This window comes from Bufo bufo, chromosome 4 (genome assembly GCF_905171765.1).
Source record: "Bufo bufo chromosome 4, aBufBuf1.1, whole genome shotgun sequence".
Lineage (NCBI taxonomy): Eukaryota > Metazoa > Chordata > Amphibia > Anura > Bufonidae > Bufo > Bufo bufo.
The window spans coordinates 168,163,321-168,188,106 of record NC_053392.1 but is presented as its reverse complement, the minus strand read 5'-3'; the positions used below and the strand labels follow the sequence as shown (position 1 = coordinate 168,188,106).

The 24,786-nt window shown below is 44.0% G+C and overlaps 1 protein-coding gene across 1 annotated transcript in view; it reads right to left on the bottom strand.

Annotated features, from left to right (window-relative positions):
• Positions 1 to 24,786, bottom strand: part of EIF2A (eukaryotic translation initiation factor 2A) — a 72,041-nt gene that overhangs the window by 4,243 nt on the left and 43,012 nt on the right. Inside the window, exons 7-12 of the mRNA XM_040428085.1 lie at positions 16,003 to 16,076; positions 12,487 to 12,631; positions 9,368 to 9,484; positions 5,661 to 6,232; positions 3,957 to 4,067; positions 3,018 to 3,134 (exon numbers count right to left, since the gene is read on the bottom strand). Coding sequence (XP_040284019.1) covers positions 3,018 to 3,134; positions 3,957 to 4,067; positions 5,661 to 6,232; positions 9,368 to 9,484; positions 12,487 to 12,631; positions 16,003 to 16,076 — 1,136 coding nt within the window. The remainder of the gene's footprint in view (positions 1 to 3,017; positions 3,135 to 3,956; positions 4,068 to 5,660; positions 6,233 to 9,367; positions 9,485 to 12,486; positions 12,632 to 16,002; positions 16,077 to 24,786) is intronic.

Below are 24,786 nucleotides of genomic sequence, written 5' to 3'. Positions count from 1 at the left end.
GCACAACTCAGGGGAGACTATTGCATTTTTAACCCCTTAAGGACCAATAATATTTTCCCCCTTTGTGTTTTAGCAGTCATAACTTTTTAATTTTTTCTTCTAAATGTTTTTTTTTTTTTCTGTGGGATTAGTTGTAAGTTTTTTAGGAACCATTTTGGGGTGTATATATAGTGTATTAAATAACTTATTTTATTTTTAGGGGGAAAGATAAAAAAACAGCAATTTTTACATTATTTTGTGTAATTTTTTTTACAGCGTTCACTGTGTGGTAAAAATAACAATATTATCTGGGTCAGTACAGTGATAATACCACATTTCTATAAATTTTTACAATTTTTTCTCTCCTCCTGTAGCCTGTCAGCTCTGCAACTGCTCCCTCAAGCTCGTCCACACTGACAGGGAAGGTGGGCGGCTACTTTATCTGCTCATATCTCTGGTTTGGTACCAGCTATGTGTATTGTTCGAAAGCTGGCATTCCAAGCTTTCAGACAATACCAGAATATGTTCAGTACAGGGGAATATATCACTGATAGAAATCGGAATGCTGTGAATGCAGCTAAAAGTGAAAATAAAAGCAGGTTTTACCTGTGATTATTCCGCAATTTCTAACAGTGATTTTTCCTCTGTTGCTGTCATTTTGGTCTTGTATGAAAGGCCGTTAGAGGAGTTCTCCAGGAATTAAAAAAATGAAAATACTTAAATATTATTTTAAAATAAATATATTCACAAATACCTTTCATTACTTAGAACGGCTTGTTTTGTCTAGAAAGCAATCATTAGGAGAAATAAAATGGCCACCGTCCTATCAGTACACACAAAACCTGTCCTAATCACACAGAAGGACAAGTTACTTCACAACACTGAGGTAAAGAGCTGCCTTTTCCTCCTCTCTGCTCTGCTTGTCAGGAATCATGATCCTGAATACAGGTGAATCTCTGTGGAAATGGAGAAGATGAGGACATGAGAGGAGGGTTAGGTGTGGCTAATGGAGCAGCAGCACTTGTTTACAGTCTCCATTACCACAGCAACACATTACCACAGTCTGTCCTGATCGTCCCCTCTGTACTTCATGTCTCCTCATGAACTAAATTCCAGAGAGATTCAGCTAAAGTTCCTATCATCTGTATTCAGGATCAAAATCCCAGGCAAGTAGAGAGGAGGAGGATGAGGCAGCTCTTTACCTCAGTGTTGTAAAGTAACTTGTCCTCATGTGTGATCAGGATAGGTTTTGTGTGAACTAATTGGACAGCGGCCATTTTGTTTCCCCTGATGATTGCTCCCCAGCCAAAATGAGCCATTATAAATAATGAAAGGTATTAAAGGGTTTCTGTCACCCCATTAAACCGTTTTTTTTTTTTTTCTTTACTAATAATCCCTACACTGCGATCTCCTCATACATAATCTAATTAATGATTTTGGTTCAGTAGAATTTCTTAAAAATCGATTTTTATAATATGTAAATTACCTTGCTACCAGCAAGTAGGGCGGCTACTTGCTGGTAGCAGCCGCATCCTCCGATGGTAATGACGCCCCCTCTGCTTGTTGATTGACAGGGCCAGCGGACGGGATCTTTCTCCGCTGGCCCTGGCTGTTTTGATTCAATATCTTGCGCCTGCGCCGCGGCCGTACTTATATTCAATCTGCGCAGGCGCACTGAGAGGCGGCCACTCACTCGGCCGCTCGCTCCTCAATGCGCCTGCGCCGGGTGTAGATGTGACGTCATCGGCGCAGGCGCATTGAGGATGGAGCGGCCGAGTGAGTGGCCGCCTCTCAGTGCGCCTGCGCAGATTGAATATAAGTACGGCCGCGGCGCAGGCGCCAGATATTGAATCAAAACAGGCAGGGCCAGCGGAGAAAGATCCCGTCCGCTGGCCCTGTCAATCAACAAGCAGAGGGGGCGTCATTACCATCGGAGGATGCGGCTGCTACCAGCAAGTAGCCGCCCTACTTGCTGGTAGCAAGGTAATTTACATATTATAAAAATCGATTTTTAAGAAATTCTACTGAACCAAAATCATTAATTAGATTATGTATGAGGAGATCGCAGTGTAGGGATTATTAGTAAAGAAAAAAAAAAAAAACGGTTTAATGGGGTGACAGAAACCCTTTAAAGTAATATTTAAGTATTTTCATTTTCTTAATTCCCGGAGAACCCCTTTAAGTACATTTCACACTGCCGAGCTGGACTCAGGCAAAACAGTTAGGTGGTTAAGCCAGCCCCTAGCTCTGCAGCTTCCTGTGCTCCTGTCCATATGGTGGCCGTAGATGGAGGGGCATGTGACCAACATGCTTCCTGGAGGGTAAGACAGGAGGCAGGCCACATAAGGGGCTTCAGTAATAAGGAATATAGCGCAGAAAGTGAAACAAGTATAGGTATATTAGTAAGTGGCTTACAGTCATCATTAACATTCATTGGTATGCAGTACAACTAAAATAACCAACCCCTTTAAGTCAGTACTAAAATGTAGATAGGTTTTCATTACAGTACTATAACTTGCCTGTTACTGCGACACATCTGTATAAAATATCCAGTGTATCATTTATATGTACCGAAATACACTGCAGCAGGTCATATTGAATTCTGCTACCATGAACCATGTGTATTCACCACGTCATATTTTTCTTGAACACACGATGAGTAGCGGCAACAACAACCATTTGCAATGTGCTTTTCTCAAACAAGGTACTGAAAGTGCAGGGATAGTTGTGGAGCAGGGGAGTTAGTGGCTGCCATGAAGGCACTGATTCCCAACATCCCCCTAGGGTTAATTTAATTGGAATTCAATCTACCTCAATTAACCTACATTTTATGAGTTCCGTGCAGAAACCCAGACAAACACAGGGAGAACATATGAGCTCCATGCAGATGTTGCCCTTGGGCAGACTGAAACCAGTACTCCAGAACTGCAAGGCACCAGGGCTAACCACTGAGCCATTCATGGGAAACGGTACAGCAGATATCAGACTTGCACTTCCAAAAAAACCTCGCCTTTGAATTATTGCCGTTATATACCCACCTTTTTCACGTTCTTAATCTTTTTATCAGTCTCAGGGTCTCCAGTTGTTTCACCGGTTGGGGCAGCGTTCAGGCTGACCTCCAAGACTGGTTCAGATGGTTCATCTGCTTTTGCCTCCTAGAAAAACAAAGACAACCTTTCTCAGGTTCAGTTCACATCAGGTTTTTACCATACAATTGGTAGTACACAGTAGGGAAAAAAAAAGTAACCTAACGTACAGTATACTATACAATATGCATAATGATCTGGATAGTTTTTTTTTTACTCTATTGAAAAACAGGAGATGATGTACCACAAAAAAAGTGCACGTTAAAGGGGTTCTCTGGCCTAATTAAAAAAATTAAACTAATGGCAGGCAGAGTGTTAAAGAAAAAGCACTCTCTGTTATAGTGCTGCTGCACCCGGTGGTCCAGAAGTGACAGTGTCTGTTCTAGATTACGAGACCAGATCAGCCACCCACTGTGCAAGAATGGCACGTCCAAATAGTTTATGAACACACACACATATTTTTTTAGTTAGGCTGGACAACCCCTTTAAGGCTGTTTTAGTTTTTAAATTTTTATATATTTTTTTATAATAAAAGTTACTGACAGCTATACTCAAAATGAATGGAGACAAAATGGGAGAATCTTCGGTAACCCCTGGAAAAAATAAATAAAAGGGAGGGTATCTCAACTGGATCCAAAACTATGTTTTTTGACGGATTTATAAAAAAAAAAAAAAAGAATATACAGTTACATCTCTCTTTGGCTGTATCCTTTTTTCTACGTAATCTTTTTATATTTTTTACATTGTGAATGAGAAAACAAGTGACTCTACGAGGCATCTGATCAACACAAACTAGGACGTCATAAAGACTGCAGCGTCTGTCTCTTCTTTGTGCGACTAGTCTCATTTCTATTGGTCTGTCCCTCAGTATATACACAAGCCCTGCAGTACCTGCTTAGCAGCTTTCTTTGCCTCCCTCTTCTTTTGGTTCTTTAAAGCGGCTTTGGACAGAGGCTTGTCAGTGGACTGAGGCTTTGTGCTCTGTGGAGGCTCCTCTTCGTGCTGAAGTGAACATCAAATCCATGAACACAAATATACTGTATACATTTCTAGACTTATCAATTGCATAGATATCTTGTCCTTCCTTATATTCCAGGTTTATATATGCTACAATTTAAAAAGGATGATTTAGAGGTCAAGGATCAGCAGAACCTGCATACTCAATGGACAAGCTATAATGATGAGTGTGAAAGAAGCAACAGTGAATTTGTTTTTAGTGAGTAAAGTGAAATAACCGCGCTAGACTGGCAGTGGCTTACTACCCGCAAAAATCCGGCATGCCGGAGCCTGCTGTCCCCCCAACATCTGCCATCAGGTTAGAGCCCCATGCACATTAGATGGTTGGCCAGTCACGAAAAAAAATGTACCATTCTGCTGTCCACAGAACCAGGACATTTATTCTGCTGGATACTGATCTGCTTTGCCATTATATAGGCAGCTGGATGTGCTGCTGATTGCATGTATTGGTGTCTGGTAAGTGGGGGGTCTCTCCTCTAGGACCTCCACCTACAAGAAGAACAGGGGTTCCCCGACAGTGAAAGTGGCAAATAGCTGTCACATCCAGGAACAGACTGACATGTGTGCTATCATCATTAAAGTCTATGGCAGTCATTAAAACAGCTTAGCGAGTATGGGCCCCTGATTCTCCTGGCACTTGGGGGTCCACATCTATCAGACATTAATGGCATATCCTGTGGATTTTCCTTGAAATCTACAATGGGAAGCTCCTTTAACTAGGGTGTAAATACATTACAAACCATAGCATTAAAATGGACTTGTCCTAGGTGGCACAGGCTTCCCCACATTATCTTAGATATTTTTTCATGTTCTTAGATCGGCGTTGAATAGGCGAGTGTCTTTTTCTTTTATGTGAAACACTTTCCAGGCCTAATATTGGTTTTGGGGTCAGACAAACCCTTTAATACTGAATATTGCTGGTTGGTTCAAGCACACTCCCCTGCCCAAGGCGTCATCGGGTGTGGACAGACAAAAGTGCAAGCTGGCCAGTTCTACTGCAAGGCACTGTCCCACGACCCGTCAGAACTCTGCACAGGTGCCATTAATTAAAAGAGCATGCATGTTCGATACTCACTGGGCATTAAATAGCTGCCCGACCACCAAGTGTGCAACTTCATCTATCCACATCTGATGTCAAATTGGGTGGGAGAGTATGACTGGACAGGGTGGTCTATACAGGTTGTAGAGTAAATGGTAATACAGTGATGTTAATGTCATCACGCATGGTGGTCTAGTATAACCAGCACTAACTAGTGTTTAGGAGGGGTTATTGCCAGCATACCTGCAATCCAGTGTATTGGAGGTTAATACCAGAATCTCTGCTGGTCTGAAATAGCTTCAGCGCATCAACAGCAGATCCCCATATTTAATACACCACTGAATTTCCTTTCACCGCTCTTATATTAGTGCATACAAACCTAAATGAGCATCATATTCTGGTAAAACTATTCTTTCCTGGCTTCACATTTTACACCAGTTTTCCAGTAGTACAGTAAACCAGCTGATTGTGCCCACTGTACCCGACTGGATGTGTTCTAAGATCAGAAATACATTCTGCTCTGGACAAGGCTCACTTACCAGTTTATAACTAGTCACAGGCTTATTCCTCAAGGCAGGTGGCCTGTATGCTTGGGCTGGTTTGCTCTCCTCAGCTGGGACTTCGCCTGGCACAGGCTGGAAAACAATGGGTTTTGCTGGAAAGACTCCATCTACAAATGGTTGCCAGGACACCTGCCACAGTTCAGTGTTGTCTGGCACATCATATTTATGCAATATAGTGCCGGTATAGTGCCAAATCTTATATCCATTCCCAACTCGTAATCTTGGGGAACAAGTAGCCGTAAGTATGTGCTCCCCATTAGGGCACCAGGAGAAAAACGTGGCATCGGTTGCTGTTGGCTTTGAAATAAGTTTGTAATTTTTCACATCCCACACTTCCATTTGTCCCCTCAAGTTTCCAAAACCAGCCAGAACCAATATATGTCCTTGTGGGCTGTAGAAAGCAGCATTCCGAGGGCCAGTGCCAAAATCAAATATGGGATCACATTTGAGGTTAAAAATGGTGGCCTTGGCAGGCATGAAGCCATAGACAGCACAGAACTCTGTTGCATTTTTGTTCCATACCACATCATAGATTGGACCCTTCTTTGCTGGAAAACAGGGAGATAGCAAAAAAAGTATAATACTTGATAATTCTGCAAGATCTCATACCAAAACATGAAAGGTAATAAAAGGTCCGTGCAGTCATTTCACAGTGTGTATACAGCAGGAAGGAGAACTGTTCCAAGGCCCATGGGTAGTCAGTGTCAGGTACCATATGTGCAGAAACCTCTCATTACCACTGAGGCAGAAGTATAACATCTTGACGAGTGCTGCAACATGGATAAGGCCCAGACTCCACCATAATCTAGGCTCATGACATTCAGGTCGCAGCTTTCTGCTTTCCAGTGTCTATGAAAGGCATCCCCTGAAGCATGCTACCCCTCCCTCAACCAGTGACAAAGCAACTAAAGCATCTTTCCGAAACATTTTGGAATCACACGTGCAGTATTTGGTGCAATTTCTTTAAAAGGATTCTCCGGGAATTTAGAAAATGAAAATACTTAAATATTACTTTATAATAAATATATTCTCAAATACCTTTCATTAGTTATAATGGCTCGTTTTGTCTAGGGTGCAATCATTAGGAGAAACAAAATGGCCACTGTCCTATTACTGCACACAAAACCTGTCCTTATCACACATCCTCCTCTCTGCTCCATTTGTCAGGGATTATGATCCTGAATACAGATAAGATCTTTAGCTGAATCTCTGTAGGAAGGGAGTTCATGAGGAGACGTGACGTACAGAGAGGATGGACAGGACAGACAGTGGTAATGTGGGGCTATGGTAATGTAGACTGCATACAAGTGCTGCTGCTCATTATCCACATCCCCACCTCCTCTCTGTACTCTTGAACTCCATTCCTACAGAGATTCAGCTAAAGATCATATTAAACTGTATTCAGGATCATAATCCCTGACAATAGAAGCAGAGCGGAGGATGACGCAGCTCTTTAGCATAATGTCTTGAAGTAACCTGTTCTGCTGTGTGATTAGGACAGGTTTTGTGTGTACTAATAGGACGGCGGCCATTTTATTTCCCCTGATAATTGCTCCCTAGACAATACTAGCCATTATAACTAAAGAAAGGTATTTGGGAATATATTTATAATAAAGTAATATTTAAGTATTTTCATTTTCTTAGTTCCCGGAGTACCCCTTTAAAGGCATATTCCCATCTTAGACAATGGGGGCATATCGCTAGGATATGCCCCATTGTCTGACAGGTGCGGGTCCCGCTATATATCGAGAACGGAGCAGGGAGCGCTGTGGCTGGAGGACCCCAGATTTCCCGGGGTCCGTCCACCACCAAGCGCTAATCCCCCCTCTCCCATAGAAGTAAATGCGAGCGTGCCGCGCACGCGTGGCCCATGCTCCCATTCATTTCTTTGGGGCAGACGGCAATAGCATGAGAAATGAATAGAGGGCAGGCTGCGCATGCGCTCTCCTTCAATTTCGTGGCTCCGTTCTCGATATAGGTGCGGGTCCCAGTGGTATTCTAGCGATATTCCCCCATTGTCTGAGATGAGAAAACCCCTTTAAGCCAAATTCAGGAGTGCATCAAGAAGGAGTGGAAACTATAAAGGAAGGATTTATCCTTCTTGCTGGAACCACTTCTGGCGTTGGCTCAAAAACCTGCGTGTGTGACTCCAGCTTTACACAAACAGAAATGGTGCCTCCACATAGCAATTTTATTTACACTTTTATCATTTTATCTTCTTTTTATTTCTGTTATGAAAACAGAACTGGAAACACTGTATTACCAATCCAATCAATAGATATTAAACCAGTGGACTGCTGCAATATTTGCAAGGGCTCAGTAAGTTTTTTTTTTACCATAGAGCAGAAATCATGTCCTGTATCCAGATGACCTTACACTTTATGGCTGTTGCACACGAGCGAGTCGATTGTGGGAATCAAGCTCAGTGTGTGAGCGTGATCCTCTGTTATGGACTTGCAGGAGCACATAGTAATATACTGATTTCTAAAGCTGTGTGCCTCTACATGACCTTACTTCTACAGAATCACAGTGACATAAAGCTGTCAGTATGATTTTGTACAAGTAAGGTCATGCAGAGACACATAGCATTATAAATCAAGATAATGCCGTGCGCTCCTGCAAGTCCAGAACGGAGGATCACACTCACACACGGAGTGTGCAACAGCCCTTAGGGTTCATACAATGTCAGTACCTAGTTAACCAATTTATTAATGAATGACCCATCTGCAAACTACTGTAATTCTAACGATCTGTCAGCTAAATTAGGTCACACTGCTCTATTCCAGTTTTTAACCAATAGCTATCCACTTGAAGTGGTTGTCTGCTACGTATATACATTTCAAGAACCTACTAAATCTCCTCTGGGCTTACCCCGCACGGAGTCGCCAAACCCACTTCCCTGGTGCCTCTGGGTAGCGATGTAAATAAGTATTGGCATCCACAGCCTTTCCAAGATGGAGCTTCTGTCTTCTACTGTACATGTGATGAAAGCATTCAGTGCAGGTGCAGGACATCCATCGTTTCCCTGAGTGCCATGTATCTCTGAAAGCTTTCAGCAGATGAGGAGAAGAGCCATATTGGAAAGGCTTTGGATGGTGGTGCTGAACTGGGTTGGGGGGGGTGACCTGCATGCGGGCTGAGGGTATGGAAATGACTTACCAGGCTCTTATGCTTTGCCCACTAATGTATGGCACTACTGAAATGTTTGTACACGTGGACAACCCACCTAATCTAAAGCATAAATTTGCTAACATCTGTAGAAGAGGTCCTTCTGACCATACGTAGATAAAAGTTCACAATCCTCTGGTATTACCTCATCTGTACTCAGTGATAACAGGGGTCTTATGTCCCCTTCTTGTGAGGTCACTCTTACATTGTGACGTCTCCTAACATTACAGCAGTGTTGACATACTGAGGTAAGAAATGGGAGTACTGCTATTAGCTTTCGTCTTTAGAGCAGTGTTTCCCAACCAGTGTGCCTCCAGCTGTTGCAAAACTACAACTCCCAGCATGCATGCTGGGAATTGTAGTTTTGCAACAGCTGGAGGCACACTGGTTGGGAAACACTGCTTTAGAGGATAGGGATATGAAAAGGAAAGGAACTACAGTGTCTTTAAACTTGTCGCAATATTTGCCTCTTGGCAGCATATAGCCAGGTGCAGCATGTGATGTTTTATACTTACGCAGCTGTACAACAGCACTTTCTCCATTCACTGCAATGTAATGCAGCGTCTGCTCCCCATAGTACGAGGCTCCTGTTTTGTCCACGTCAGTGCTGGCAGTCACTAGTACCGCAGTGGCTGTTTTATAACAGGAAATAACGACATGTTTTAAGAAGAGGACGTGTGAAAGCATTGGAGGCTGAAATTACCTGGCAGAAAAGAAGCGCAGTTTCCTTTTACTGTCTATGTCTAATCTGAAACATACCGCATGTCAATACATCAGCAGAAATGTAAGAAGCCGATCCACAGCAACACCTACTTACTTTTTACAGTATTTTCCTTGTATACTAGTTTCTTCATATAGAATAACAGCATAACACAAAGATTTTTTTTTTTTGCAAAATGAAAGCATTTTTTTAGCAAAATGAAAGCATTTTTAGCAAAATGAATATAAGAAAGAAAACCACTGCAGGAGATAAGGTATTTTATTAAACATGGCCATGGTGAGAGCTTAATATGGTCAAACCAGGTGATGTGACAGATTCCCTTTAAGTTCTTTTGGCGGACCTATTGAAATGAATGGTTCTGCATACGGTGCTCAAAAAAAAATGGAACGGGCACAGAAAGAAAATACGGTCGTGTGCATGAGGCCTAAAGAGTTCTATTCCTACTGCTCTTACAATGAAAAAATCCCGCTGCTGCTGATAAAACTGAGAGAACACGGTCTATGCCTTCCTCTAACCATAGCAATACTGGATTGGAAGCCTCCATAGATCTCCATCATGAATTTACTAAAAGGATACAACAACAATAAATCACTTATAAGGTTCCCTTTTCCAAACTACATAAATCCAAATTTCTCTAATATATCTTGATAATGGAATCTGCACATGTCGCTTGAGGCTGGTTTCTTGAACATGACCATCAGCTACGATAATGGAAGCAGATCAACATTTTGGGATGGGGCAGACAAACAGATTTGCAGCCTGATTATGTAATTAAAAGAAATTAGGCTATTATAAAGCCAAAATGAAGGCGGAGTTCTGCCCAGTACCTAACACAGCATGCTTTCGGCATGGTGGTTTTTCTCCATAACATTCTCTATACATCTTGGGGAAAAAAACAGATGAAAAAAAAAACAAAAAAACAACATATTTTACATGTTATAAGATAGAAAACACCATTACAAATGCCATGATAAATGCTCAAAATCATGGAGTTTGAAAAAGCCTAAAACATTGTGGGTGTCAAGGAAGCCAAATGATAGATTATGATGTTCCTAAATAAAATGAAAACATGTAAAAAAAAATAATTCTGAAATGTATGATCATAACAAGTTTATTCAACCACTGGCTTCACAAATGAGGTTTATGCACCTACTAAAATATGACAACTTAAAGGGAACCTGTCAGCAACTTTATGCTGACCGTACTGAGGGCAGTATAAAAGTAGTGACAGGAATGCTGATGTCAGCGGTGTGTCACTCATGAGCTAAAAGTAAGTGGTTGTCGAGAACCAGCATCATAATCATTGCAGCCCAGGCCTTGAAAAGAGTCACATCTACCTGAGAAGAGTCCTGGTTATTCCTATTCTCCTGCTCTCCCCGTCCATCTGCTGATGATTGGCAGTTCTCTCCTAGAGAGAAAGGGAGAAAACTCGGTAGAAGCCTTTTAGACATCAGCAGGAGATGAGGGATAACCAGGACTCTTCTCAGGTAGATGTGACTCTTTTCAAGGCCTGGGCTGTAATGATTATGATGCTGGTTCTCAGCAACCACTTACTTTTAGCTCATGAGTGACACACCGCTGAAATCAGCATTTCTGTCACTACTTTATACTGCCCTCAGTACGGTCAGCATAAAGTTGATGACAGGTGCCCTTTAAAGGGACTCTCCGGTCCATAGTGACATTTTTTTTTATGTGCCCAGAGTACCCCGAAGAGTGCATGTTTTGCCCTAGCACTTTCCTTCCCCTGTTCTTGGTACAACTGCATGCACCCTGGCAGGATGTCTACATGCAGAACTTCCTATTTTCATCAGTTTCCTGCAGGGTTTGCCAATTAAACCCAACATGCATTGTTCTGGCTTGCTCTGCTGAACTAATAAGGAAAGATGTTAGGGGTGGCAGGCAAAGCAAACCATCAGCAACGTTACAGAGCAATACATGCTGAGCTTGGTTAGCAAACCAGGAGGAAGTTGATGAAAACAGGAAGTTCTGCACGTAGACATTCTGCCAGGATGCAGTGATGCCAATAACAGGGAAAGGAAAGCACAAGCATGAATACCTCCGAGCAGATAGAAAAAAAGTAATTTTGGGACAGAAGAACCCCTTAGGAATAAAGACCTTAAAGGGGTTGTCCAGCTTTTATTAAGTGTTGGCCTATCCTAAGTAACCGGCACATGCGCACTGCATATCAGTATGCCTCTGCCCTGGCGCTGAAGTGCACAGGGGCTGGATTATGAATGAAGACGAAAATGACGCTGCAAGGACACAGGGCTGGCTGAACAATACAGAGGGGAGGAGTCAGGAGCAAGTAAGGCAGCGAGCACTGGGCACTTGCAGCACACTTTCCGCCCCTGTGCACTTGCAATAGGTAATTTGCATATCTTTATAACTTCGTTTTTGGCAGTTTGGAGACTCTAAAAAATTAAAAGCCAGGTACCATCAGTGTTATATATATCTGCTTCCCACAGAGCTATATAATCCATTTAAAATAGGTTATGTAGGTGACAGACTCCCTTAAAGGGGGACCAGCCCTGTGGTAACGTGCTACTTCTACTGCACAGTTGACGAAGCTGTGGAGTTTTGGTGAAGACTTCCGGCGACAAAGCTACACCTGATAAGTAGGGCATGTGAGGTGTCGGAACTTCGCTGACCATCATATAGTAAAAGCTGAGCAATCCCTTTTAAAAGGTACATTTATATATCTAGCAAATAAATTGAATGGAAAACCCCATAAATAAATATTTCCATTCCAAAGACTCCACAAGTTGGACCAAATGAAAACTGCAATTTATCGGTACCTGACCAATACTCTACACTCCATGTCCAACCACTAATACTGAAACCAGTGATGCCAGATACTGACAATCATCAAAGCACTATAAGTAATAGGACTTTCAACAATGTATTGATCATTACCTTTTGAATTCCACAGCATTGACACTCTATCAGCTTTGAAAAAACTTTTATTAGCAAGAGCAGAATGAGGGCCACTGAAATTAGGATACTGGTACAACCTCACAAAGGACGGGGCACCTTTACTGCCAGGAACATATACTGCTACCTAGAAAAGAGAAACAGTGCTTTGTGTGAATTGATCGAGAGCAAATGACTTTAATTACTTTGAAATAAAAGATCAAAAAATCTTTTAAGCAGTAAGCCAATAGCACAATCTCAAGGGCAGTGAAATTTACAAAAAATAAAAATCTGAACATTTTTTTCTCTGTCCTCTGGCAATTTCAAGAGCATCTGGGCCTACCGTATTTTTCACTTTACAAGATGCACCTGATAAGACGCAACTAGGTTTTTGAGGAGGACAATAAGAGGGGGGGGTGGGGGGGATCTGTGGATGACACTTAGGGTCCATTCACACGTCCGCAAATGGGTCCGCATCCGTTCCACAATTTTGCGGAACGGGTGCGGACCCATTCATTTTCTATGTGGACGGAATGAATGCGGACAGCACACAGTGTGCTGTCCGCATCCGCATTTGCGGAGCGCGGCCCCGATCTTCGGGTCCGCAGCTCCGCAAGAGATAGAACATGTCGTATTCTTGCCCGCAGCTGCGGACAAGAATAGGCATTTCTATAGGGGTGCAGGGCGGGTGTGTTGCGGATCCGCAACACCCCACGGACGTGTGAATGGAGCCTTATGGGGGGGGGGGATCTGTGGATGATACTGTTATGGGGGGGGGGGGATCTGTGGATGACACTTATGGGGGGGGGGGGGATCTGTGGATGACACTTATGGGGGGGGGATCTGTGGATGACACTTATGGGGGGGGGATCTGTGGATGACACTTATGGGGGGGGGGATCTGTGGATGACACTTATGGGGGGGGGGAATCTGTGGATGACACTTATGGGGGGGGGAATCTGTGGATGACACTTATGGGGGGGGGGGATCTGTGGATGACACTTATGGGGGGGGGGGATCTGTGGATGACACTTATGGGGGGGGGATCTGTGGATGACACTTATGGGGGGGGGGGGATCTGTGGATGACACTTATGGGGGGGGGATCTGTGGATGACACTTATGGGGGGGGGATCTGTGGATGACACTTATGGGGGGGGGATCTGTGGATGACACTTATGGGGGGGGATCTGTGGATGACACTTATGGGGGGGGATCTGTGGATGACACTTATGGGGGGGGGGATCTGTGGATGACACTTATGGGGGGGGATCTGTGGATGACACTTATGGGGGGGGGATCTGTGGATGACACTTATGGGGGGGGATCTGTGGATGACACTTATGGGGGGGATCTGTGGATGACACTTATGGGGGGGATCTGTGGATGACACTTATGGGGGGGATCTGTGGATGACACTTATGGGGGGGATCTGTGGATGACACTTATGGGGGGGGGGATCTGTGGATGACACTTATGGGGGGGGATCTGTGGATGACACTTATGGGGGGGGGATCTGTGGATGACACTTATGGGGGGGGGGATCTGTGGATGACACTTATGGGGGGGGGATCTGTGGATGACACTTATGGGGGGGGGATCTGTGGATGACACTTATGGGGGGGGGATCTGTGGATGACACTTATGGGGGGGGGATCTGTGGATGACACTTATGGGGGGGGGATCTGTGGATGACACTTATGGGGGGGGGGATCTGTGGATGACACTTATGGGGGGGGATCTGTGGATGACACTTATGGGGGGGGATCTGTGGATGACACTTATGGGGGGGGGATCTTTGGATGACACTTATGGGGGGGATCTGTGGATGACACTTATTGGGGGGGGGATCTGTGGATGATACTTATGGGGGGGGGGGGGGACTGTGGATGACACATATATCCCTGTGTAAATAGTGACCCCCATTACCCTGGGCCCCGCTCACAACAGTCTTCATATGTAAAGTCTAGTCATGTAATCCTCAACCACTGGCTCTGCTTTGTTAAACTACAGTAATAGTCTGTAGCAGTACTCACTATCAAACTAGCAGGCAGGCCGGCAGCGTAACGTCGCGACGGAGTGAGTGACGTTACGCTGCTGGCCTGCCAGTTTGATAGTGAGTACTGCTACAGACGATTACCGTAGTTTAACAAACAAAACATTTAAGATGCCAGCGAAGATTCTCATCTTCAAATCTTTCTGTACACACAGCGGTGTCACCCACCAGAATCTTGCCACCACACCTCATACAAAAATCAGACGTGTCTGCAGTGACATGCACAATGGCCCCGTTTCTCATGTGCACTGAATTTCTGAAGTTCCCTTCTTTCAAACTCTCCCAGAGCAGTACAGAACCTTTCATTACAGTCTTGTGGTGGCAGCAACTGAAGCAGAGTCTGGCCGAACTTGCTTTCTTCTGTATCATTGTTGGGTAACATGTGTTTTAGAGAACTGGAATGGGGCTTAAGATCCAGATACTCTTCCAAGGCACAGCCGGAATCACTGTCACAAGAGGAGACGGCAGGCACCGGGGATGTAATAATCTGTTCTGGAGTCTCTGGTGCCATTGGGAAATACTATCCACTGAGGGCACTCTGCAGGGCCCAGTGTCCTCCGCCGCTATATTGTAGAGTAATTCACGGCACTCAAAATTTGATATGAATAAAGTAGATAATGTTATTTGAAATGCCACTAGTGATTATCAGTTACATAGGCCAACGTTTCGGTCCTCCCGGACCTTGTTCACGGCCTCCAAGCAGTCCTGACTAGAGAGAACGCCACTTCTCTCTAGTCAGGACTGCTTGGAGGCTGTGAACAAGGTCCGGGAGGACCGAAACGTTGGCCTATGTAACTGATAATCACTAGTGGCATTTCAAATAACATTATCTACTTTATTCATATCAAATTTTGAGTGCCGTGAATTACTCTACAATATTACTTTGGAGAAAACCTCCATCACTGAGCACTGAAGACTATACTCAGTAGAGTGCCAGCCATCAATTGCGTTTCCTCCGCCGCTATAGGCTGCAGGTAACTGAGCAGCAGTTTCTTGTCCCTCAGATCCTGGAAGCAGTGACTGGCAGCGTTTAGTGTGTGCCCTCTCCTGAGTCCAGGCATTTGTGGATGTCCCTTTCAGTGGATAGTATTTCCCAATGGCACCAGAGACTCCAGAGCAGATTATTACGTCCCCGATGCCTGCCGTCTCCTCTTGTGACAGAGATTCCGGCTGCGCCTTGGAAGAGTATCTTGATCTTAAGCCACCACTATACTAAAGGCGATCGATAAAACATTGATGGCCCGTCCTAAGGATAAACCATCAATGTTTTAGGCCTGAAAACACCCTAAAGCAGCCGATAAACTCCCCCCCTCCCATGCATATATTGTACTTTCCAAAAATATCTGAATAAATGGGCGTCTTTCATCTTACAATTATTTTTAATTTTTACAACACAAATTCTTGTCTGCTGAGAGAAAAGGAAACTCATTAGGACTCTTGTATACATTAGTATTATAATTATACCTTGCAGGGATGTTCTCCAGGTGACAGTGCAAAATCACTGACTTTTTGTAAGTGCAATTTATTTGCAATGGTATCTGGCAAAATAGCAAAATATAGAAACAATAAATGCATTGTAGTAATACAATGTTATGTTCATTCAACATCTTTAGTTTTTGCTACAAGGGTAACAGTTAAAACATTAGGGGGAAGCTTTATGAAAACGAACAGTAAGGGTCCATTCACACGTCCGTGTGTGTGGATCCGCAAAACATGGACATCGGCGATGTGCGTTCCGCATTTTGCGGACCACACATCGCCAGCACTGAATAGAAAATGCCTATTCTTGTACGCAATTGCGGACAAGAATAGGACATGTTCTATATTTTTCGGGATCGGAATTGCGCTCCGCAATTCCGCATCCGGGCAGCACGTCTTGCTGCCCCATAGAAATGAATGGGTCCGCAATTCCGTTCCGCAAAATGCGGAACGAAATTGCGGACGTGTGAATGGACCCTAATACTGACTTTGATGTCCATAATAACCAATCACAGCACAGCCTTCATTTTCAACAGCACTATGAGAAATAAAGTCTGCATTGTGATTGGTTACTATGGGCATCATGTTAACCAATAATGTTCTTAAAGGTACCTGCCCCTCCATTCATTTTGGGGGGGTTCCAAGGGGTACGGGTCCCCGTTCTTATGATCATGGGGGATCTAGTGGTAGGACCTCCACTGATCTAATAGTTATCCCCTAACCTGTGGATAGGGGATAACTTTTGAAACTGGACTACCTCTTTAAGGCCCGTAGACCATGGTGAATTGTTGACAACTGTATTGTATTGACGACAATTAGGTGTTACGGGGAGCTTCTGACTCTTCCCAAACAGATATCAGGGCAGAGAAGAATCGTGTGAACTAATTATTTTTGCTTGATCCTTTTGTTCTCCCAGGAGATAAGCCACCTCCAGAGGTGTCTGGCAGAACCGTGTCATCTTCCCCCACTGAAAACACGTACATGTTCTGCCAATCTGAGTGTGTATGAGTATGGGGGAGACTGGAGAGATAGCTGTTGGCCAACTCAGTATGGCTGTGGGAGTCGGGAGCGATAGCTGCTGGACAAATTATTTTTTTTTTTACTTACAGCTGCTATTGAAGGCATATCAGTGTTTTTTATGACTGGTAACTGCATATCTTAAAGGGCTTCTGTCACCCCATTAAACCGTTTTTTTTTTTTTCCTTTACTAATAATCCCTACACTGCGATCTCAGCATACATAAGCTAATTAATGATTTTTGTTCAGTAGAATTTGCTAAAAATCGATTTTTGAAATATGCAAATTACCTTGCTACCAGCAAGTAGGGCGGCTACTTGCTGGTAGCAGCCGCATCCTCCGATGGTAATGACGCCCCCTCTGCTTGTTGATTGACAGGGCCAGGGAACGGAATCGTTCTCTGCTGGCCCTGCCCGTTTTCATTCAATATCTGGCGCCTGCGCCGCGGCCGTACCTATCTTCAATCTGCGCAGGCGCACTGAGAGGCGGCCACTCACTCGGCCGCTCGCTCCTCAATGCGCCTGCGCCAGGTGTAGATGTGACGTCATCGGCGCATTGAGGAGCGAGCGGCCGCCTCTCAGTGCGCCTGCGCAGATTGAAGATAGGTACGGCTGCGGCGCAGGCGCCAGATATTGAATGAAAACAGGCAGGGCCAGCAGAGAACGATTCCGTTCCCTGGCCCTGTCAATCAACAAGCGGAGGGGGCGTCATTACGATCGGAGGATGCGGCTGCTACCAGCAAGTAGCCGCCCTACTTGCTGGTAGCAAGGTAATTTACATATTATAAAAATCGATTTTTAGCAAATTCTACTGAACGAAAATCATTAATTAGCTTATGTATGCCGAGATCGCAGTGTAGGGATTATTAGTAAAGAAGAAAAAAAAAAACGGTTTAATGGGGTGACAGAAGCCCTTTAAATATACAACTACACAAATACAGTCCTGATCAAAAGTTTAAGACCACTTGAAAAATGGCCAAAAATCATATTTATGATGGCTGGATCTTAACCACTTCAGCCCCCAGTGCTTAAACACCCTGAAAGACCAGGCCACTTTTTACACTTCTGACCTACACTACTTTCACCGTTTATTGCTCGGTCATGCAACTTACCACCCAAATGAATTTTACCTCCTTTTCTTCTCACTAATAGAGCTTTCATTTGGTGGTATTTCATTGCAGCTGACATTTTTACTTTTTTTGTTATTAATCGAAATTTAACGATTTTTTTGCAAAAAAATGACATTTTTCACTTTCAGTTGTAAAATTTTGCAAAAAAAAACGAGATCCATATAGAAATTTTGCTCTACATTTATAGTTCTACATGTCTTTGATAAAAAAAAAATGTTTGGGTAAAAAAAAAATGGTTTGGGTAAAAGTTATAGCGTTTACAAACTATGGTACAAAAATGTGAATTTCCGCTTTTTGAAGCAGCTCTGACTTTCTGAGCGCCTGTCATGTTTCCTGAGGTTCTACAATGGCCAGACAGTACAAACACCCCACAAATGACCCCATTTCGGAAAGTACACACCCTAAGGTATTCGCTGATGGGCATAGTGAGTTCATAGAACTTTTTATTTTTTGTCACAAGTTAGCGGAAAATGATGATTTTTTTTAAATTTTTTTCTTTTCTTACAAAGTCTCATATTCCACTAACTTGTGACAAAAAATAAAAACTTCTATGAACTCACTATGCCCATCACGAAATACCTTGGGGTCTCTTCTTTCCAAAATGGGGTCACTTGTGGGGTAGTTATACTGCCCTGGCATTCTAGGGGCCCAAATGTGTGGTAAGGAGTTTGAAATCAAATTCTGTAAAAAATGACCTGTGAAATCCGAAAGGTGCTCTTTGGAATATGGGCCCCTTTGCCCACCTAAGCTGCAAAAAAGTGTCACACATCTGGTATCTCCGTACTCAGGAGAAGGTGGGGAATGTGTTTTGGGGTGTCTTTTTACATATACCCATGCTGGGTGAGATAAATATCTTGGTCAAATGCCAACTTTGTATAAAAAAATGGGAAAAGTTGTCTTTTGCCAAGATATTTCTCTCACCCAGCATGGGTATATGTAAAATGACACCCCAAAACACATTCCCCACCTTCTCCTGAGTACGGAGATACCAGATGTGTGACACTTTTTTGCAGCCTAGGTGGGCAAAGAGGCCCATATTCCAAAGAGCACCTTTCGGATTTCACAGGTCATTTTTTACAGAATTTGATTTCAAACTCCTTACCACACATTTGGGCCCCTAGAATGCCAGGGCAGTATAACTACCCCACAGGTGACCCCATTTTGGAAAGAAGACACCCCAAGGTATTCCGTGAGGGGCATGGCAAGTTCCTAGAATTTTTTATTTTTTGTCACAAGTTAGTGGAAAATGATGATTTTTTTTTTGATTTTTTTTTTCATACAAAGTCTCATATTCCACTAACTTGTGACAAAAAATAAAAACTTCCATGAACTCACTATGCCCATCAGCGAATACCTTGGGGTCTCTTCTTTCCAAAATGGGGTCACTTGTGGGGTAGTTATACTGCCCTGGCATTCTAGGGGCCCAAATGTGTGGTAAGGAGTTTGAAATCAAATTCTGTAAAAAATGACCTGTGAAATCCGAAAGGTGCTCTTTGGAATATGGGCCCCTTTGCCCACCTAGGCTGCAAAAAAGTGTCACACATCTGGTATTGCCGTACTCAGGAGAAGGTGGGGAATGTGTTTTGGGGTGTCATTTTACATATACCCATGCTGGGTGAGATAAATATCTTGGTCAAATGCCAACTTTGTATGAAAAAAAAAAAAAAAAAAAAAAATCATCATTTTCCACTAACTTGTGACAAAAAATGAAAAATTCTAGGAACTCGCCATGCCCCTCACGGAATACCTTGGGGTGTCTTCTTTCCAAAATGGGGTCACTTGTGGGGTAGTTATACTGCCCTGGCATTTTCCAGGGGCCCTAATGTGTGGTAAGTAGGTAAATGACCTGTGAAATCCTAAAGGTGCTCTTTGGAATATGGGCCCCTTTGCCCACCTAGGCTGCAAAAAAGTGTCACACATGTGGTATCGCCGTATTCAGGAGAAGTTGGGGAATGTGTTTTGGGGTGTCATTTTACATATACCCTTGCTGGGTGAGAGAAATATCTTGGCAAAAGACAACTTTTCCCATTTTTTTATACAAAGTTGGCATTTGACCAAGATATTTCTCTCAGCCAGCATGGGTATATGTAAAATGACACCCCAAAACACATTCCCCAACTTCTCCTGAGTACGGCGATACCAGATGTGTGACACTTTTTTGCAGCCTAGATGCGCAAAGGTGCCCAAATTCCTTTTAGGAGGGCATTTTTAGACATTTGGATACCAGACTTCTTCTCACGCTTTGGGGCCCCTAGAATGCCAGGGCAGTATAAATACCCCACATGTGACCCCATTTTGGAAATAAGACACCCCAAGGTATTCAATGAGGGGCATGGCGAGTTCATAGAAATTTTTTTTTTTTGGCACAAGTTAGCGGAAATTGATATTTTTAATTTTTTTCTCACAAAGTCTCCCGTTCCGCTAACTTGGGACAAAAATTTCAATCTTTCATGGACTCAATATGCCCCTCACGGAATACCTGGGGGTGTCTTCTTTCCGAAATGGGGTCACATGTGGGGTATTTATACTGCCCTGGCATTCTAGGGGCCCTAAAGCGTGAGAAGAAGTCTGGAATATAAATGTCTAAAAAATTTTACGCATTTGGATTCCGTGAGGGGTATGGTGAGTTCATGTGAGATTTTATTTTTTGACACAAGTTAGTGGAATATGAGACTTTGTAAGAAAAAAAATTCCGCTAACTTGGGCCAAAAAAATGTCTGAATGGAGCCTGACAGGGGGGTGATCAATGACAGGGGGGTGATCAATGACAGGGGTGGTGATCAATGACAGGGGGGGTGATCAATGACAGGGGGGGTGATCAATGACAGGGGGGGTGATCAATGACAGGGGGGGTGATCAATGACAGGGGGGGTGATCAATGACAGGGGGGGGTGATCAATGACAGGGGGGGGTGATCAGGGAGTCTATATGGGGTGATAACCACAGTCATTGATCATGCCCCTGTAAGGCTTCATTCAGACGTCCGGATGCGTTTTGTGGATCGGATCCATCTATCAGTGCATCCGTAAAAATCATGCGGACATCTGAATGGAGCTTTACAGGGGGTGATCAGGGAGTCTATATGGGGTGATCACCACAGTCATTGATCATGCCCCTGTAAGGCTTCATTCAGACGTCCGGATGCGTTTTGCGGATCGGATCCATCTATCAGTGCATCCGTAAAAATCATGCGGACATCTGAATGGAGCTTTACAGGGGGGTGATCACCACAGTCATTGATCATGCCCCTGTAAGGCTTCATTCAGACGTCCGGATGCGTTTTGCGGATCGGATCCATCTATCAGTGCATCCGTAAAAATCATGCGGACATCTGAATGGAGCTTTACAGGGGGGTGATCAGGGAGTCTATATGGGGTGATCACCACAGTCATTGATCATGCCCCTGTAAGGCTTCATTCAGACGTCCGGATGCGTTTTGCGGATCGGATCCATCTATCAGTGCATCCATAAAAATCATGCGGACATCTGAATAGAGCTTTACAGGGGGGTAATCAATGACAGGGGGGTGATCAGGGAGTCTATATGGGGTGATCACCACAGTCATTGATCATGCCCCTGTAAGGCTTCATTCAGACGTCCGGATGCGTTTTGCGGATCCGATCCATCTATCAGTGCATCCGTAAAAATCATGCGGACATCTGAATGGAGCTTTACAGGGGGGTAATCAATGACAGGGGGGTAATCAATGACAGGGGGGTGATCAGGGAGTCTATATGGGGTGATCACCACAGTCATTGATCACGCCCCTGTAAGGCTTCATTCAGACGTCCGGATGCGTTTTGCGGATCCGATCCATCTATCAGTGGATCCGTAAAAATCATGCGGACGTCTGAATGGAGCTTTACAGGGGGTTGATCAATGACAGGGGGCTAATCAATGACAGGGGGGTGATCAGGGAGTCTATATGGGGTGATCAGGGGCTAATAAGGGGTTAATAAGTGACGGGGGGGGGGGGGGTGTAGTGTAGTGTAGTGGTGCTACTTTACTGAGCTACCTGTGTCCTCTGGTGGTCGATCCAAACAAAGGGGACCACCAGAGGACCAGGTAGCAGGTATATTAGACGCTGTTATCAAAACAGCGTCTAATATACCTGTTAGGGGTTAAAAAAAACACATCTCCAGCCTGCCAGCGAACGATCGCCGCTGGCAGGCTGGAGATCAACTCTCTTACCTTCCGTTCCTGTGAGCGCGCGCGCCTGTGTGCGCGCGTTCACAGGAAATCTCGGCCATCGCGAGATGACGCATATATGCGTGACTCTGCGCAGGGTTGCCACCTCCGGAACGCGATCCTGCGTTAGGCGGTCCGGAGGTGGTTAACAAGGTTCCAAGTAGAGCTTCAACATGCAACAAGAAGAAATGGGAGTGAGACAAAACATTTTTTGAGCATTCAATTAATTGAGAATAACGATTAAACTGAAACGGGCTGTTTTTCAGCTGATCAAAAGTTTAGGACCACACCTCCAAAAAAAAAACTAAACACCCCCAAAACAGAAATCCAACTTCCAAACATGAACTCAGTAATGAGTAGCTCCGCCGTTATTGTTGATCACTTCAAAAATTTGTTTCGGCATGCTTGATGCAAGCGTTTCCATGAGGTGAGTGGGAACATTTCTCCAAGTGGTGAAGACGGCCGCACGAAGGCCATCTACTGTCTGGAACTGTTGTCCATTTTTGTAAACTTCCGTTGCCATCCATGCCCAAAGGTTCTCAATTGGATTTAGATCAGGGGAAAACGCAGGATGGGCCAATAGAGTGATGTTATTCTCCTGGTCCTGCGGGCATTGTGTACTGTAGCGTTGTCCTGTTGAAAAACCCAGTCATTACCACACAGACGAGGGCCCTCAGTCACGAAGAATGCTCTCTGCAACATCTGGACATAGCCAGCGGCCGTTTGACGCCCCTGCACTTCCTGAAGCTTCATTGTTCCACTGAAGGAAAAAGCACCCCAGACCCAATTTGTGGCCAGTGCTAGAAAATGTCGGATCCCTATCGGGGCAAATGTTGCAGATCCACAGATTGGCGCAGCAGGTGTGGAGAGATGCCAAATTACGACAATATCAAGATTGGGCCGATACCATACCTTTGTGGGATAACCCATTGTTCCCCTACTTACAAGGTATAGAGGGGACACATACTTGGGAATCATCTGGGATCACTGCATTGCGAGATCTATATCAAGGTGGAGTTTTACGCTCTTTTTCCCAAATTCAAGAGCAATATGGGATAGTACGCACCCAGTTTTTTAAATATTTACAGATCAGACATGCCCTCCAGGAACAATTTAGGGATGGAAACAGGGCCATTTCCTCTTATCCTTTAATTGGGGTCATTAAATCACAGGGACCAAGAGGTATAATATCTGCACTCTATACTTACCCGTTAGGTAACCATATGTCATCACAACCCATACTAGCCGAAGCCAGGTGGAAAGGGAATATTCCCCATCTTTCTGCAGAGGATTGGGCAGAGGCGATGGAGGCGGTCACCAATGTGTCTCCCTCTGTCAATAGTAGACTCATTCAGTTATTTATGCTGTTACTTAACTCCCACTAGACTGCACAAGATGGGAAAAATGTCCCAACCCAGTTGCCTAAGATGCTCTCATAATAGTGCCGATTTTTGGCACATGATGTGGGAATGCAGACACATTAGATCATATTGGTAGGAAGTGCTTGGGGTACTTTCATCACTGGGTATAGGCCCAATACCATTATGGCCTAAGGTATGTTTACTGGGTATTTTAGACAATGATGGTTGGTCTCATTACAATAAAATATTCCTGAGCGAAACCCTGTTTCTAGCCCGTAAGGTAATTGCTCTTAAATGGATGGCAGATGATCTACCTACACTAGGGACTTGGAAAAGACTAGTGAATCAAGTAAAACCTCTTGAAAATGTAATATTTAGGAACAGGAAATGCCCTGACAAACTCCAGAAAGTATGGGGTCTCTGGTGTGATTCATCTTTAACCACTTCTGCTGGATCTGCGATCTCCATTGGTCCTTAAATTTGTCATATCACTCAAACCTCACACGTTATTAATGTATTAGCTCAATTTATTGTATTTTTGCTGTATATGTGAAGAAACATTGATTTGCTTTTGTACATCAACTTGCCTAAGTACAAATGATACCTTTGTATTACAAGATATTGTATACTGCATACTCTTGATTTATGTCCACCTGATTGTACCACAATCATGCCTTGTTACTCTTTTTCAATAAAACGAGTTTAAAAAAAAAAAAAAAAGCACCCCACACCATTATGGCGCCCCCTCCACTGTGGCACGTAGAAAACATCTCCGGTGGGATCTGCTTGTCATGCCAGTAACGTTGGAAACCATCAGGACCATCAAGGTAAAAAAAATTCTCATCAGAGAATAACATTTTCTTCTACCTTTGAATGTCCCATGTTTGGTGCTCTCTTGCAAAGTCCAAACGAGCAGTTCTGTGACATTCAAGGAGACGAGGTCTTTGAGGACGTTTTTAGTTTTTGAAGCCCTTCAGTCTCAGATGCCGTCTGATGGTTATGGGGCTGCAGTCAGCACCAGTAAGGGCCTTAATTTGGGTCGAGGATCGTCCAGTGTCTTGACGGACAGCCAAT